The following is a 19,553-nucleotide window of genomic DNA, read 5'->3' as shown; positions in this document are numbered from 1 at the left end:
GGATCACCAAATATTTGAAGAGTCTTCACAATTAATGTCAATGAGGAAGGAAGGAAAGGGAGAGGAGGAAAAAATATAAAAAGCACTTTGGAGGAAAGAAAGGCAATGCATGAAGAAAACTTTAAAAGAAAAACTCCAATTAAATTCCTAAAAGAATGGTATTGTACTCATGAAACAAGAACAGTATGCTATACCAAAGGGAAATTAAAAAAATAACAACAAAACAAAAACAGAACTCCTGGAAATTAAAATGTACAGAAATTTTTAAAAAATCCATGATTCCAAAGATAAAAAGAAATAACTTCAACTTATAAGACAAAGAGATGAATAATAAGAGAAGGAAATTATTAAAGCAATAATATTAAAATTTTCCAAAACTGCAAGACATACATCTCCACACTGGAAGAACCCACCAAACAAATTTTAAAAGATACACAACAAGGTACAGTACTGTGGCATTTCAGATCATGGGGAATAAAGACAGAAACCTAGAGCTTCTAAAAACAAAAACACAACAAGTTACATACAGAGAATGGCATCAGCTTTTGCAAAAGCAATACACAAGTCAGAAAGTAACAGGATAGTATCTTCAAATATCTGGAGGAAAATTGTTTAAAACAGAATTATCACACTCTGGTTACAGAAAGAATATAAAAAATATTTTCAGACATGCAAAATTTTAAAAAATATATCTCCTGCACACCTTCCTAGAAAGTTACTAAAGGCTGTATACCCCCCAAAAAATGAGTAAGACCAGAAAGATGATGCCATGGTAACCAAGGAACTGGGAATATATAGGAGACAAAATGTGGTATAATGGCAAAAGAAAATACCAAGAAGAATACCAAGCTTTTTTCATCCTTTTTTTCAAGATGGAAGGTAGTCCAAATCAAAGCAAGACTATGAAGATCTCTAGTAGAGAGGTCTCTAATAATAAAATCAAAGTGTTTGAGAGAATTAATGATAGGCACATGTCATTAGACAACAAGTAAAAAGCAGTTAACTTCAAATGAAAAGATATACAAGAATAGAAATGGAATTATATGCAAGCATGAACACTGATTTAACAAAAATTAAAATAATATTAAAAAGATTTGGGGAGCAAGGACAGAATGAAGGGCATGTAAATGATCTAAATGCTAGTCTTTAACTATAGACAGGGAGCTAACAAATACTACATAAAGTGAAAAAGGGGCCAAGAAAATAGAATATGCAAATTACTTGGGAAATATGGATAAAAAGAACAAAAGATTAGCCAAAAGAATAAAAGTAATTACCACTGAAGATGGGAAATGGGAGTCGAGCAAGATGCTACTACTTTTCCTTTATGTTTTAAAAAGACGTACGATGTTTTAAAGCTACATACATTTTTTAAAAAGATTTAGAGACGGGGACAGAGACAGACAGACAGACTGCAGGTGGGGGAGAGGCAGAGAGAGAATCTTCAAGCAGACTCCCCAGTGAGCACAAAGCCTGACGGAGCCCGACATGGGGCTCAATCTCATGACCCCATGAGGATCATGACCTAAGCCAAAACCAAGAACTGGGCACTTAACCAACTAAGCCATGCAAAGCCCCGAGCTATATACATTTCTTATATAGATAAAACCCAAACCATAAGTCTATATATTTAAATATAACTTTTATACAGTATTATACAGATAAAACCAAATCTTTTTTAAGTTAAAAAACCAAAATCATAAATCATAACAAAATAACAATGCACTTAAAATATGTATGCCCCACTGAAGATAACTCAGAAATACATGTATTGCCTCATAAAATAAATCACAAAATACCTAATGGCCATATCATATTTCCTACCACACATATTTGACAAACACTTCTAATCTTCTAATCTCTCCCCCTTCTGAATAAACTTGATTTCCTCTGAATATTTAAATATTTAACTTCTCTAACTCAAATATTCTCCATCTATCTTGCCCTCTTTCTCTTTTTCATTGACACTTTCCAAAGCTACATTTTCTGTGCTTTTAATGCCATTACATCCAGGATATTTTATCATTTCTTTCTCCTGAACCACTAATCACTCAGTACCATCACTACAAGCATGCTCAAAAACGTCACATGTTCAAAGGAAAATAAAATCTTCCCTTAAAACAATAATAATGAGTAAAATTATAGACTAATAAGTTCTAAGCCCTTACACTTCCCCACCCTCCCAACCAAAAAACATCCAAGAACAACCAAAAACTAAAATACCTACAGGAGTTCTGGAAAACAAAGATATACAGCAACCAAGCAAACACCCAACCAGGAAAATGTCACAATCAAAATAGCAGTAAATTTCAAGGCATTTTTACTTGGCTTTCCCCATTCCTTCCCCAGTGGGAAGCAGTTTTGGTCTGGGGAATGTGGCAGCCAATCCCAATTCGTTTCCTTGAACCACAGAGAACAGACTGGACCTTATCAGCAATATTCTAATCTGTCTAGGGGCTGACTAAAGAACTGGTATGTCTCACCTAAAGCAAACCTCAGTAGGGGAGATTAGCTGGCACTGATCATGAAAGCTGCAGAGAGACTTGAGACCTGCAAACACTGGGCATAAGAGATTGGGGCAGAGTCACACACCATACAATCGGAGATTGCAAAGAGAAGGAGAAGGGAGAATCTTTGTAAATTAAAACATTCAAAAGCAGCTATGTATATAGGATATTAAGGAAATTCCCAAACATGCCCAAGAAACATTACATGTCCTGAAAACACAGTAAAGACCATAACCTTTCACTTTGGGTTGAAAAGAAAGCTCAGAGAATATCTACCTTATTCCAAAATCTTCATCAACCTGCAAAGACCAGGAAAGATTGCTGTTTTCATAAATACCCATCAAAAATTAAAAATTTCACCAAAAATCAAAAGGCATACAATAAACAAGAAAACACAGCCCACTCAAAACAACAAAATAAATCTCCAGAAACTGTCCCTAAAGAAACAAAGCATCAGATGTACTAAACAAAGACTTTAACACAACTGCCTTCAATATGTTCAAGAAGCTAAAGGGAAACAGAAAAAGAACGAAAGGAAATAAAGAAAATAATGCACGAATGTGACTATCAGATGAGAATATCAAAATGAAAATATCAAGAAAGAGAAATTATAAAAAGGAATCAAACTGAAATTCTAGAATGAAAAATTTAATAACTGAATCGAAAAATCCATCACAGGGATTCAACAGTATACTTGAGCAAGCAAACAAAAACAATCAGTGAACCTGACTTGAAATTATCAAGTCTAAGGAACAAAAAGAAATTGGAATTTCTATCAAGTCTAAGGAACAGAAAGAGAAGAGAATGAAGAAAATGGAATTAAGCCTACGGGACATATGGAATATTACCAAACAGACCAATATACACATTAAGGGAGTCTCAAAAGGAAGAAAGTGGCAAAGAAATTATCAGAAGAAATAACAACCAAAAAGTTCTAGAATCTGACAAATAACATGACCCTACAAATCCAAAAAGCTCAACTAACTATAAGGAGAGTAAACCCACATACCCACATCAAGATACATAATCACACTTTCGAAAAACAAAGAGAATCTTGAAAGCAGCAAGAGAAAAGCAGTTTATCACATATAAGGAATCCTCAATGAGAATATAAGCAGATTTCTCAGCAGAAACCTGAAAAGCTGGAAGGCAGTGGGTTGAAACATTGAAAGAACTGAGAAGAAAAAAAACTGTCCACTGAGAATCCTATAACCAGCAACTATAGTTCCTTCAAAAATGAGATAGAAATGAAGATATGTCCAGATAAATAAAAGCTGAAGGAGATCCTTATCATTATATCTGCCCTACAAGAAATGCCAAGAAGAATGAAATGGCAAGAACAGACTGAAATGAACAGCCACTAGATGGTAACTCCCGGCCATGTAAAGGTAAAATAATTTCCACTAAAGGTAAACATGGGTGAAAATAAAAACCAGTATTACTGTCATTATGCGTTGCAACTCTACTTTTTATTTACTACAGGATATAAAGAGAAATGCATAAAAAAATCATTACAAATCTATGTTAGTAGGTATATAATGTATAAAGATGTAATTTGTGACATCAATTATTTAAAGAGAACTGTACAAAAACAGAGTTTTTACACATGACTGAAGTTAAGTTGGAATCAATTCAAAACACATTATTATAACCTTAGGATGTTATACGTAATATCCATGGTAACCACAAACCAAGAAAAATTAATACAGGAAGTGAGAAGGGAATCAGAATGTTTTACTACAAAAAAAAAAAAAAATCAACTAAACACAAAGGAAGGCAGTAATGAAGGAACTGAGACCAAAAGTTCTAAGACACAGAGAAAACAACTTTTAAAAATGGCAAAAGTAAATCCTGCCCTATAAATAGTTATAGTAAACCTTCCAGAAGGCATGGATTGGCAGAATGAATTTTAAAAAATTTTAAACAAAACGAAACAAAAAAACTAGGTTCCAACTTTATGTGGTCAATAAGAGACTCACTTTAAATCTTGCAACATAAAAACAGATTGAAAGTGAAAAGATGGAAAAGATACTCCATGCAAATAGTAACCAAAAGAGAACTGGAGGATCTAATGAGACAAAATATTTTGACATTAAGTCAAAAAAGTTATACAAGACAAAGGTTACTTTATATCGATAAAAATTTCAATCTATCAAGAAAATATAACACAGGGGCGCCTGGCTGGCTCAGTGGGTTAAGCCGCTGCCTTCGGCTCAGGTCATGATCTCGGGGTCTTGGGATCGAGTCCCGCATCAGGCTCTCTGCTCAGCAGGGAGCCTGCTTCTCTCTCTCTCTCTCTCTCTGCCTGCCTCTCTGTCTACTTGTGATCTGTCAAATAAATAAATAAATAAATCTTTAAAAAAAAGAAAATATAATACACACCTAACAACATATACACACCTAATATATCACCAAATACATGAAGCAAAAATTGACAGAATCTGAAGGAAAAATAGACAGTCCTCCAATAAAAACTTGAGATGTCAATACTCTACCTACAACAAAGGACTGAATATCCAGAAATAAGAGCAATAATAGAAGATTTGAACAAAACTACATACCAACTGAATCTAACATGTATGTACAGAACACTCTATCCAAGAGAATACCTGGCAGCCATACAAAACATTTTTTCCAATCACAATGAAGTAAAACTAGAAAACTAAAAATCAGTAACAGAAGGAAAAGTGAAAAATTCACAAATACATGGAACTCTCACATAACACTGAATTAATGATGGGTTAAAGAAGAAATCACAGAAGAAAAATGAAAATTCTGGAGACCAATGAAAATGGAAAATACAATACAACAAAACATACAGGATGCAGGGAAAACACTAAGAAAGCAATTTATACCAGTAAACACCTACATTAAAAAAGATCTCAAATCATAACTGTATGCTTTAAAAGGAACTTGAAAAAGAGCAAACTAAACTCAAAGCTAGCAGACAGAAGAACTAAGATTAGAGTGGAAATAAACAGAAAATAGAAAAACAATAGTAAAAAAAAACCCTAGAAGTTGGTTTTTTGAAAAGAGCCACAAAATTGACAAGTTTTTACCTAGACTGACAGAGAGAGAGAGGGGGGACTCAAATTACTAAAACCAGAAAAAATGTGGAAAAGTTTTTGCTCTCCACAAATGTGGAAACAATTCTATTTATTTTATAGAAATAAACAGTATTCTAAGAGAGTACTATGAAAAACTGAATGCCAATCAACTGGATGACCAAGATGGACAAATTCTTAGAAACAAATGCACTATTAAAATAATACAAAGAAGAAACAGAAAAACTGAATAGACCTGTAACAAGTAAGGATACTGAATCAGTAATCAAAAAACTTCCCAACAATGAAAAGCCCAGAAATAGATGGCTTCATGGATGAAATCTACCAAACATCCAAGAAAAAACTGACATCAATTCTCAAACTCTTTCAAAATAATTAAAGAGGAAGGAACACATTCCGTGAGGCCACCCAGACAAAGACACTAAAAGAAAACTTTAGGCTAATATCCCTTATGAGTATACCTGCAAAATATCCCTTAGGAGTATACATGCAAAAATCCTCATCAAAATCCTCATCAAAATGTTAGCAAATGGGGGGCCGAGGAAATGTAAGGAAGGTGGTCCAAATTATAAACATCCAGTTATAAGATAAATAAACTAGGAATGTAATGTATAGTAGATTACTACAATTACCACTGCTGTATGATATAAATGAAAGTTCTAAGATAGTAAATTCTAAGAGGTGCCATTACAAGTAATGAGAAAATATTTTTTTTCTTTTTTTGTCCATTTCTTTTTACTCTATGTATATGAGGTGACATATGTTAACTAAAACTTACTATGGTAATCATTTCACAACGTAAATAAGTAAAACCTTTACATTGTACACATGAAACTCAACTGATGCAGAGAAAGCCTTTGACAAAATCCAACACTATTTCAATATACAAAACACTCAATGAACTAGAAATAGAGGGTAACTTCCTAAATATGATAAAGGCCACATATAAAAAAACCAAATTACCATCATACCCAATGGTGAAAGACTGAAAGTTGTTCCCCCTAATATCAAGAACAAGATGAAGATGCTGACTATCCTATCTATTCAACATAGCTATAGAAAGTATAGCAATTGGTCACAAATCAGGTCTCAACTGGTACTGAAAGATTGTGATCATTACCTACATATTTTCAGACCACAATGCTTTGAAACCAAAACTCAATCACAAGAGGAAAATTGGAAAGAACTCAAATACATGGAAGCTAAAAAGCATCCTACTAAAGAATGACCCATTCGGGTCAACCAGGATATTAAGGATCAAAAAAATTCATGGAAGCAAATGAAAATGAAAACACAACTGTTCAAAATCTTAGGGATGCAGCAACGGTGGTCCTCCTAAGAGGAAAGTATATAGCAATACAAGCCTTTATCAAGAAACAAGAAAGGTCTCAAATAAACAACCTAACCCTACACCTAAAGGAGCTGAAGAAAGAACAGCAAAATAAAGCCTAAACCCAGAAGGAAAAGAGAAATTATAAAGATCATAGAAAAAAAAAAAAATCAATGAAATAGAAACCAAAAGAATACCAGAACAGATCAACAAAACCAGGAGGTGGTTCTTTGAAAAAATTAGAAAGACTGATAAACCCCCGGCCAGACTTATCAAAAGAAAAGAAAAAGGACCCAAATTAATAAAATCATGTCTGAAAAAGGAGAGATCATAACCAACACAGAAGAAATAAAAACAATTATAAGAACATATTATAAACAACCATACGCCAACAAATTAGGCAATCTGGAAGAAATGGATGCATTCCTAGAGACTATAACCTACCAAAACTGAACCAGGAAGAAATAGAAAACCTGAACAGACCCATAACCAGCAAGAAACATGAAGGAGGAATCAAAAATGTCCCAACACACAAGAGCCCAGGACCAGATGGCTTTCCAGGGGAATTCCACCAAACATTTAAAGAAGAATTAACATCTATTCTTCCGAAACTGTTCCAAAAAATAGAAATGGAAGAAAAATTTCCAAACTCTTTTATGAGACCAGGATTATCTTGATCCCCAAACCAGAAAAAAAAACCCATTAACAAAAGGAGAATTACAGAACAATATCCCTGATAAACATGCATGCAAAAATTCTCATCAAAATACTAACCAATAGGATCTAACAGTACATGAAAAGGATTATTCACCACAACCAAGTGGAATTTATTCCTGGGCTGCAAGGTTGGTTCAACATCTGCAAATCAATCAACAGAATGCACTACATTAATAAAAGAAAGGACAAGAACCATATGATACTCTCAGTAGATGCAGAAAAAGCATTTGACAAAGTACAGCATCCTTTCCTGATCAAAACTCTTCACAATGTAGGGATAGAGGGCACCTACCTCAATATCATAAGAATCATCTATGAAAAACCCACAGCAAGTATCATTCTCAATGGGGAAAAACTGGGAGCTTTTCCCCCTAGGTTGGGAACATGACAGGGATGTCCACTATCACCATTGGTATTCAACATAGTACTAGAAATCCTAGCCTCAGCAACAGACAACAAGAAGGAATAAAAAGCATCTGAATCAGCAAAGAAGTCAAACTCTCACTCTTTGTGGATGACATGATACTTTATGTGAAAAACCCAAGACTCCATCCCAAAACTGCTAAAACTCATAAAGGAATTCAGTACATTACTGTGGAAGGATATAAAATCAATGCACAGAAATCAGTTACATTTCTATACACAAACATTGAGACAGATAGAAGAGAAATTAAAGAGTCAATCCAATTTACAAATGCACCCAAAACCATAAGATGCCTAAGGAATAAATCTAACCGAAGAAGCAAAGGATCTCAGAAAACTATAGAACACTCATGAAGACATAAAGAAATGGAAAAACATTCCATACTCATGGATTTGAAGAACAAATATTGCTAAAATGTCTATGCTACCTAGAGCAATCTACATATTCAATGCAATCTCTATAAAAATACCATCAACTTTTTTCACAGAAATGCAACAAACAATCCTAAAATTTGTATGGAACCAGAGAATACCCCAAATAGCCAGGGGAATGTTGAAGAAAGAAACCAAAGCTGGTGGCTTCACAATTCCAAACTTCAAGTTCTATTACAAAGCTGTAACAATCAAGACAGTATAGTACTGGCACAAAAACAGACATATAGATCAATGGAACAGAATAGAGGACTCAGAAATGGACCCTCATCTCTACAGTCAACTAATCTTCAACAAAGCAGGAAAGAATATCCAATGTAAAAAAGACAGTCTCTTCAACAAACGATGTTGGGAAAATCGGACAGCCACATGCAGAAGAATAAAACTGAACCATATTCTTATACCATACACAAAAAAAGACTCAAAATGGACAAAACACTTAAATGTAAGACAGGAATCCATCAAAATCCTTGAGGATAACACAAGGAGTAACCTCTTTGATCTCAGCTGCAGCAACTTCTCCTAGAAACACTGCCAAAGCCAAGGGAAACAAAGGGAAAAATGAACTATTGGGACTTCATCAAGATACAAAGCTATTGCACAGCAAAGGAAACAGTCAATAAAACCAAAAGACAACTGACAGAATGGAAGAGGATATTAGCAAATGACATATCAGATAAAGGGCTAGTACCCACAATCTATAAAGAATTTATCAAACTCAACACCCAAAGAATAAATAATCCAATGAAGAAGTAGGCAGAAGATATGAACAGACATTTCTCTAAAGGAGACATTCAAATACCCAGGAGACAAATGAAGAAGTGCTCCACATGACCCGGCACCAGGGAAATACAAATCAAAACCATGACGAGAAACCACCTCAGATCAATCAGAATAGCTGAAATTAACAAATCCTGGTGTGAGTAAGGGGGAACCCTCCTACACTGCTGGTAGCAATGCAAGCTGGTGCATGCACGTGCACACACACAGACACAGACACAGGAGTATTATGCAGCCATGAAAAAGTGAAATGTTCACATTTGCAACATCGTGGACGGAACTAGAGGGTATTGTGCTAAGTGAAAAAAGTCAATCAGAGAAAGACAACTGTCATATGATGTAACTGGTATGTGGAATTTAAGAAACAAGGCATATGATCTTAGAGGAAGGTGAAAAAATGAAACAAGGCAAAACCAGGGAGAGAGACAAACCATAGAGACTCTTAATCATAGAAAACAAACTGAGGGTTCCCAGGGGGCAGGGGGGAGTGGTGAAAAGATGGGATGGCTGGATGATGGACACTGGGGATGGTATGTGCAATGGTGAGCGTTATAAATTAAGTCTGATTAATCACAGACCTATACCCCTGAAACAAAGAATGTATTATATGTTAATAATATAAATATGTAAATTTTTTTAAAAAAGAGTCCATGGGGTCGGGGGGTAGTTAAAACGAGAGCAATTAGGCAAGGAAAAAAAATAAAAAGCATCCAAATTGGAAGGGAAGAAGTAAAATTATCTCTACTGGCAGATGATATGATCTTATATGTAGAAAACCTGAAATATTACACACATAGACACTCAGCTTAAAAAAATATATTCAGCAAAGTTGCAGGATATAAAATAAGCACTCAAAAATAAGTCGCATTTCTATATACCAGCAATAAATAATCTGAAAAGAAAATTAAGAAAATAATTTCCATTCACAATACCATTAGTAGTAAGTTTAGCCTTGGAAGACACAAGACTTACTGTGTTGCTGAAATAATTTCAAGACTAAATAAATAGAAAGATATCTTATCTTGTGTTCATGGATTAGAGGGCATAATATCGTTAAGATATCATTTTACCCAAAGCAACCTACAAATTCAACACAATCCCTATCAAAATCCTAACATTTTTGCTGAAATAGAAGAAATCCATCCCAAAATTCATATCTAATCTTGAGAGACCTTGAATAGCTGAACAATCTTGGAAAAGATCAAAAGTTGGAGATCTCACACTACTTGATTTTAAAACTTTCTATAAAGGTACAGTAATCAAAATGCTTTAATACTGTCACTAGACAAACATACAGATCTTAAAACAAGGTAGAGAATCCAGAAATAAATATTCCCATACATACCCACACAATTTTCAATAATAGTGTCAAACCATTCAACACAGGTAAACATTGGATAGCCACGTGCAAAAGAATGAAGTTGGACCCTTACTTTACATAATATACAAAAAAATTAACTCAAAATGTATAAAAGACCTAAAAGAAAGCTGATACTGAAATTCTTAGAACAAAACATAGGGGAAAAGCTTCATGACACTGGAGTTGGCAATTTCTTAGACATAAACTAAAAGTACAAGCAACAAAAGAAAAAAACCAAACTGTACTTCCTCAAAATTTAAATCTTTAGAGCATCAAAGAATATTATCAATATAGTGAAAAGAAATCCATAGAATGGAGAAAATATTTGCAAATCATTAATAAGGGACTAATATCCAGAATACATAAGAATTCATAAAACTCAACGACAAAGACAATCCAATTTAAAAATGGGCAAAGGACCTGAACTGACCTCTCTCCAAAAATGTTTCTACAAATAGCCAATAAGCACATGAAAAATGCTTAACAAACATCCTGAAGTCCTTAAAGAACTGGAATTCAAAACCTTTAGGATGGTTATTGCCAAAGAAACAGTAAATTACACTGTATCCAAATAACATTCTGCAGCCATTAAAAGAAGACAGAAAGAAGCAGCAAAAAAAAAAAAAAAAGTGTGCTACCATTTGAGTGGTTGTATATATAATGGGATGAGAATGCCTAAGTCTACAAGATGTGAACACACAAAATGGTAAGATACTGATAATAATGCCTCCAAGTTGGCCAAGTGGATGATAAAAGACAGAAAAAGGGACATCTATTTTTCAATAAAAACCTTTAAATTTTGTATCATGTCCAAATACAATCTTTTCAAAAAAATTAAGTCACTTTCCATTCTTCCCCTTATCTTCCCTAGCCCTAAGCAACCACTAATATACTTTTCATTTCATATACTTACCTATTTTAAATATTTCATACAAGTGGAATCATATACAGTCTTTTGTAGCTGGCTTTTTTGATTTATCATAATTTCTTTTTCTTGCTGAACATTCACATTTATCCATTCACTAGATGATAGACATTTGGGTTGTTTACATTTTTTGGCTATTATAAATTATACTAAAATTCACATACAAGCTTCTGTGCAGATGTATGTTTTTATTTTCCCTTGAGTATAATAGTATCTAGGTGTGGAACATGGCTAGATGGTAACTCAATGTTTAACTTCATGGAAAATTCCAAACTGTTTTCCAAAGTGGCTATACCAATTTACATTCCCCAGCAACATATGAGCCTTGCAATTTTCCACAACCTGACCAATACAAGTTATTGTCTATTTTATTATAGCTATTATAGGAGGAATAAAATGTTATCTCATTGGGGCGCCTGGGTGGCTCAGTGGGTTAAAGCCTCTGCCTTCGGCTCAGATCATGATCCTAGGGTCCTGGGATCGAGCCCCGCATCGGGCTCTCTGCTCAGCAGGGAGCCTGCTTCCTCCTCTCTCTTTCTGCCTGCCTCTCTGCCTACTTGTGATCTCTGTCTGTCAAATAAATAAAATATTTTTTTAAAAAAATGTTATCTCATCGTGATTTTGATTACCAATTCATTTTTGACAAAAGTGCAAAGGCAACTGAATGGAGAAAGGACTTCCAACAAATGATTTGAGAAAAACTGGCATCTATACCTAAAAAGACTGAACACCCTGAACTAAACCTCACACCTTATATAAAAATTAACTTAAAATGGATCACAGATCCAAGTGCAAAATGTTCAACAATAAACATTTTACAGAAGAAAACACAGGAGAAAATCTTCATGCACTGAGGGTAGGCAAAGCATATGAGACCAAACAAATGATCCATAAAACAAAAAAGTAATAAACTGGACTCCAAAATTAAAAATTTTTGTTCTTGGGGCGCCTGGGTGGCTCAGTGGGTTAAGCCGCTGCCTTCGGCTCAGGTCATGATCTCAGGGTCCTGGGATCGAGTCCCGCATCGGGCTCTCTGCTCAGCAGGGAGCCTGCTTCCTCCTCTCTCTCTGTCTGCCTCTCTGCCTACTTGTGATCTCTGTCTGTCAAATAAATAAATAAAATCTTAAAAAAAAAAAAAATTTTTGTTCTGGAAATACAACATTGAGAGAATAAAAATATAAGCAGCATACTCGGAGAAGATATTTGCAAATCACACACTTAATGAAAGACTTATATCCAGAATATATTAATAATTCTCAAAACTCAAGAGTAAGAAAAAATACAACCAAATTTTTAAAAATGGGCAAAAGACTTCAACAGATCAAAGAGGACAGAAAAACACACAGATGGCAGGAAAGTACATGACTCAATGCTGAACATCATTAGCCACAAGGAAAATACAAATTGAAACTGCCACACCTCTACTGAAATGGCTTAAATTTTTAAAACTAAAATGCTAGTAACGATACAAAACTACTAGGATTCTCACACCCGCCTGGGATTGGGAGAATGTGAAACAACAGTGTTTCTGGAAAATAGCTCGAAAATTTCTTAAAAACTGAAAATGCACACACCATATGACCGAGCAATCCCACTTGCAGGTATTTACCAACAGTGATGAAAATTTATAGTAACAAAAACATAAAGGTTTATAGCAGCTCTGTTCATAACTTCAGAAAATGAAAGCAAACCAAATGTCCTCCAATGGATAAGTAGAAAAACTGGGATATGTGCATATAATGGAACAATACTCAACAGTAAAAACAAATGACCTTTTGATATACAGAACAACTTAGATGAGGCATTATAGTAAATGAAAGAAGTCAGTCTCAAAAGGTTATGTGGTATAGGGCTCCATTTATATGACATTCTGGAAAAGGTGAAATTAATAGTGATAGAGACAGTTTAGTGATTGTCAAGCCTTACAGGCAGAGGTAAGGTGTGACCACATTCTATGTGAGAGGGAGTTTCCAGTGTAATCCTGTGCCCTGACTAGTGTATCCTATATCCTATTGTATATTCTGACACTGGCAATGGTTAAACAAATCTTTACTTGTGTTGTAACTCATGGAACAGTTACCAAATAAAGTCAATTTCACTCTGATAACCTTAAAAAAATTTTTTTTAAACTTTAAAAAGCTGGTCATATTCATGTTAAGTGGAAAAAATACAAGATGTGAGCACAAAGAATCGGGCACTCTTAAAAAAAAAATCAGCTTCCTCAGAGACACCTCCTCTGGGAATCATTTTGAATCATTTTGTACTGTTAAATCCATTTTGCCCTTCGTTTTGACTACTTTTTAAACATGCAATAACCTCCCTTCCATCTTTCCCAATTACCCTGTCAATAGTGAGATAGGAGTATGCCTTTAACTTGTTATATTTTTTTGCTCCATAAGAGAAATAATTTTCTTAATAAATGTTAAATATAACAATATACCTAAAGATTACTTTAGTTATTAAAATTAGTATAGTATAAAACTGTGTGAATAAAACAACTTTTTAGAATTTATAATAGGTTCTCAAACATAATTCATAGGTACATATTTCTAAAAATTATTTTAAATAAACACTGATCCCAAAGTCATCATGTTTGGTTCTTTCCAAAAATCATTTTTAACAATGGAAAGTGATCTACCAAAAAATACTTCTCTATTCAAGAGCTCTATTTCTATTCTATTAAAAGTATTCTCCCAGGGTGCCTGGGTGGTTCAGCTGGTTGAATGACCGTCTCTTGATTTCAGTTCAGGTCATGATGCCGGGGTTGTGTGATCAAGCCTTGTTTTGGAGTCCATGCTCAGTGGGAAGTCTGCTTGAGATTCTTTTTCCCTCTACCTTTGTCCCTCCCCTTCTCGCACCTGAACGCATGTGCGCATGCTCTCTAAAACAAAAACATCTTAAAAAAAAAAAAGTATTTTCCTGTTACTATATTATGTCATAACTGATTCTAAAGATTTCTTTGCTGAAATATCCACATGAAAATCAGAGTGAATAAACTTTTAACAGACGATGGACTGATTTCATATCAGCAGAGCTACCCCAGTAAATAAGAAAGCTTTCCCGATTAAGAAAGGCCTTTAAGAAAGAATTATGCTCATTCTTTTTCCTCTAACGTACATGACTTATTTTAGTGTAGTAATGCCAAAAGAATTACCATTGCTAGAAATTATATACAGGCCTAACAATAAGATTCTGATTAGTGTCACAAATGATCAAATATGTTATCAATTATAAACTTATAGGAGCTGATTTGCAATTAGAGTGTCCAAATATAGATCCCACAATTTCACTGAGTAAATGAGTTCTCTAACTAGTACCCACTCACATGTATAAGTGAAATAATTTCAGCTGTAGAAACTCAGCTGTTTTTTTATCTTTATGACCTCATTTATACAGAAGAATCCTCAAAAATTTATTTTCAAATACACATTTAACTACAAGATTAAAACACAGGTAGGGATGATATTATACTACTAATTCAAGTATTTTATTATAGAAGTAAGAACACAGGTATTAAATAAACCTAATTTTAAAATGTAGGCTAGAACTGAAACCAAGCCCATCCAACTAAAAATGTGTACGTGGATAGGTATCTATACCAACAAATAATATTATAGATAAACAAACTTAAAGAACAACCTCAATCAAATGGGCACTCTTTTGGGTAGCATCTCTACACACTGGGCCTTCTCTCCATGATGAAAATACAACTTCTTCTAAACCAAAAAGCATGTTTAAAAACTGTTTCCTCCTTTATAAATAGGTATTACTCTTAGTTCAATAAATAAAAAGTAAATTCCTTCTATGTACTAAAAGTATTAAAAACAAAAACAAGCCTATCAAAGCACCTAAACAAACCAGTTATAAAATATAAAATGAGCCCAAGTCTGATGTGTGCCCAACTTCTATCTATAAAACCACATGTTAAGGACTTTTACACTCTGTCATTTCTGAAAACATGCTAATGTGGATGATATTTCCAACCCAGATGTTCCATTCTCCAGCTTACATTCTCAAATGTTGATTCTATCAAACTACCTACAATTCAACCAAACCACAAATAGTCTGGACTAATATTATCATGGATGGTACTTTTAGTAACAGCTTGGCATTTTTTAAACTAATACATCCAGCAAAGATACATCATTTGTAATTGGTACATACGTTCTTTCCGATGCTCGACTAAGCCCACAGCCTGCTTTGCTGAGCACTTTGCAAACCAATTGTCCCCAAGTAAAACAGTGACTTCATTAGTATGGACAAGCTTTCCTGGCATGAAGGCAAAGGGACCAAATGGTACCTATTATTGAAGGAAGGAAGAGAGGGAGGGAGGGAAGGAACGAATAAGGAAGAAGACAAAAAATTTAAAACACTAAAAAATACATTTTAAGAAACAGCATTAAAAGTTGTGTTGAGGCCTTTTTATCAACTAAGAAAAAATGTCAACTTCATAGAAATTACACATTAAAGTTTCACTAAGGAAACCTATAGAAAATTGCTTCATGTTAATAAATCAATGAAAACAGGAAAAGAAGAATCAGCACATTTACATATAGCTTTCAGAGAAATTAGCACTGTCTCTGAATGTTGATACTTCGTGTTCATTCATAAATCTAAATGAAAGCAAACTGGCAATGAAATATTAAGTTAATAAAGAATATCTCTGATTAAAAAACCTGAAAATTATTTCCAATAAAATAGCCATTTTTAACAAAGTTGGAATTAACAAATAAATAGCTTTAATGAGTCTACAAATTTTACAAAATATCTGGGTTAGTATAATAAAGAACAATACATTTACAAAACATTTGAACTACTGTAATTAAGAACAAAGTCTTATGAAAGAAAATACTTAAGCAATGAAAGAATCTAATCCAGGGCTCACGAAGAGATCACTATGTCGGTATGAAGATCATTCAGACAAAAATTAGCAGTACCTTTTTATATAAAATCAATGTTCTAGGGTGTAATTCTGTGAATTATACATTATGATCTATTCCTGCTCTGGCTAACAGGAAACGACTAAGTGCCATATTTCTGTCTTAATTACAGTTTTCTAACACAGTAAATTTGCATACCAAATTTGTTAAATTTTGTGCTAACATTTATGCCATTTGTGTCTCTATAATGTGATAACTTAATATAAATCTGAAAAAAAAGAAGCAAATACCAACTATTACAACAATTAGTGGATTATGATAAAGTAAAACAAAACAAACTTTCCTTGTGATGGTAGTTTTCAGATACTGTCTATTAGCTTGGCAATTTGTGAATCAATATATATAAAGCAAAGAACCATCACTTTCCACAGTTAATATGTAAACAACATACTACTTTAAAAGCAACACACCACACATACCATGATGTTATATGACAACTTATCAGGCAAGGTACTGAGTCTTTCTTGCAGGGCATTATAGTCATTATCTACCTTCTTCCTGTTGACAAAAAAATAGCAAATACTAAATGAATACACAAATTAACAATTCCTTGAGTAGACTATGTATCAAAGGACAAACTAATCAAAAACCCAATTTTAGCAATTTAAATATTAAAGTATTTTTTTAATTTTAAAATCCTGTGTTTACCAAGTTTGGCAGTAGCATTATTCAACCATACACTTTTCAAAAAATTTAAGACTTTCAAGGACTTTGGTTTTAGAATTAGAACACACATCTTGAGAACTAGTGTTTTATAATGTACAAGATCATCTGAACTAAATGAAATTTGGAAATTAAAGGAGATACTGAAGGAAGGCCGGATGTTTAGAGGGAAACAGGAACTTAAGATGAAAGAAGACTAGATTTAATAAAGCTTGTGGGTGAATAAACACTGGCTGCACAGCAGAAATCATGAAAACAAAATTTGAACATAAAATTGGATGAGACAGTTCAGTCCTCAGAAAAGTTAAAGCTGAAAAATGTGGAATAACTCCACAGTTATTCATATTAATGTGATTACAGTGAGAGAGAACCAACGAGGAGCTAGAAGAAATGAGGTAGAGGTAATACAAAAAAGCATTTCGATTTGGCTTTGGAGCCTGTTTCATGTTGTATCAAGACAGAGCCACCTAATAAATTAATTTCAAATAACCAAAAGGTATTCTGTAGGAGCAGGATGGTCATATGTTTCCACACAATGCACTCAGTTCTTACACCTGCTGGAAATGAATAGTCCTTCATGCAGATGCTTATTTTCAAATCTTCTCTGAAAATTAGGTTTCGTAAGCGTTTCTTGCTAGGGTGTAAGCTGCAGGCTAAACCAGTGCACTGGAATTTTTTTTCAAAGCAAAAGGGTGTTGCCAGTTTAAAAAAAGTAACAAAAACAAAACTCACCAATTCAGCAAGTAATTTAAAAAAACATGTAGATATTGCCAAACTGAAATTAGAATAAATTGCAACATAGATAATCGTTCTCCAGATAACAAAAATGGCTGTGCTATAAACGTCATGGAATAGGTTCAGTTTACTCCTTAGCACCCCTAAAGCAAGAGCAGCATAATTAATAAAAATTATCTCATGTACTCTTAAGAATATCAAGGAATTTCACAAATATACTGTTATTTATCCTAAAAATATTCCTGCAGTAAATGTCACTTATCAACTTTTTCCTCATTCAAAAAAGAAAGCAGAAGGAAAATGGAAAAACCACCCATTTAAGAGAAATCAGACGTCCTCCATCATAAAAGATGCAAGCAGTGAACTTAACCTAGGTCTTCTGGCCTGTGTTCTTTGAAGCAAGACTTTTTATTTCCTAAGTGTTCAAGGACTTTTGTAAAAGGTCCCCTCAAAATCCTTTTTGATAAAGTGTCTTTATTCTATTTACTTAAGGGAGAAATATCTTTCTGGATACATTTTTATGAGAATAAACTGGTAAAAAACTTCATGCACAGAGCTGCACAGCAGAAAGAGCAAGGCTTTCAAGTCAGACCAGAAGGTGAATCCCAGTTCCACCACTTAACATAAATAAATTAACCCCCACCTTAGTGTCTTCAATGGTAAAACTGGAATAATGCCTATTTCACAGGTTCAAGAGAAAGAAAAAGAGTTTAGCAATGTACATCTACACTGAATAGCTGATACCCGTTTCCATAGACTATCAAAAAACACCATTCTAAAATTTTCAAGAAAGACTACTAACCACTGGGGCACCTGGGTGGCTCCGTTGTTAAGCGGATGCCTTTGGCTCAGGTCATGATCCCAGGGCCATGGGATCGAGCCCCACATTGGGCTCCCTGCTCAGAGGGAAGCCTGCTTCTCCCTCTCCCACTCCCCGTTTGTGCTCTCTCTCTCTCTCGCTGTGTCTCTCTCTGTAAATTAAACAAATAAAATCTTTAAAAAAAAAAAAAGACTACTAACCACTAAGTTAAGATTCCATTATGTTAAATGCATTCAATTTGATAAAAAGAGCACAACTTATTGAAGGACAGTATAGCTAAATGTTACATTTAGGGGGCTTTTGGAGATAGGGTTCGTTATGTGCAATAAATAGGATACTGTCCATAAGAACCGATTTGCTGCAATGCCTGCACACAGTAACACTCATTATTAAATCTACAGAACACTAACAGTTTGTATGTTTTAGATAAGTAATTCAGAAAATGCCCAAGGACTATACATCAGCTTAGATACCTAAATGTTCCTTGTTATAAAGCTAGTAGGGGGCGCCTGGGTGGCTCAATTGGTTAAGCAAATGCCTTCTGCTCAGTTCATGATCCTGGAATCCCAGGATCAAGTCCCACATCGGGCTCCCTGCTCAGCAGTGAGTCTGCTTCTCCGGCTGACCTTTCTTCTCTCATGCTCTCTCTCGTTCTCTCTCTCAATAAATAAATAAAATCTTTAAAAAAAAATAGTATTAAAGTTAGCATTCAGTATGTCTTATTTTGGTAACTACACCTGGAAAAAGGATACTACCCTAACAAAACACCTCTTTTGTAAACAAAAAAGAATAGGAGATTCAACCAGAGGTAATACAGAGATCAATGTCAGTATTCCAAATCAAGTATAATCAGTTT

General features: G+C 34.2%; 1 protein-coding gene across 7 annotated transcripts in view; it reads right to left on the bottom strand.

Moving 5' to 3' along the window:
- Window positions 1-19,553, bottom strand: part of URI1 (URI1 prefoldin like chaperone) — an 88,015-nt gene that overhangs the window by 16,964 nt on the left and 51,498 nt on the right. For all 7 annotated transcript variants that reach the window (XM_082711211.1, XM_082711210.1, XM_082711209.1 and 4 more), the window contains 2 exons: window positions 16,899-16,977; window positions 15,704-15,839 (listed from right to left, as the gene is read on the bottom strand). In XM_082711211.1, coding sequence (XP_082567337.1) covers window positions 15,704-15,839; window positions 16,899-16,977 — 215 coding nt within the window. The remainder of the gene's footprint in view (window positions 1-15,703; window positions 15,840-16,898; window positions 16,978-19,553) is intronic.

The sequence above is a fragment of the Mustela nivalis genome (assembly GCF_964662115.1).
Source record: "Mustela nivalis genome assembly, chromosome: 18".
In the NCBI taxonomy this organism is placed as follows: Eukaryota; Metazoa; Chordata; class Mammalia; order Carnivora; family Mustelidae; genus Mustela; species Mustela nivalis.
The sequence above is the reverse complement of the archived record's forward strand: the minus strand, read 5'-3'. Positions and strand labels throughout refer to the sequence as shown.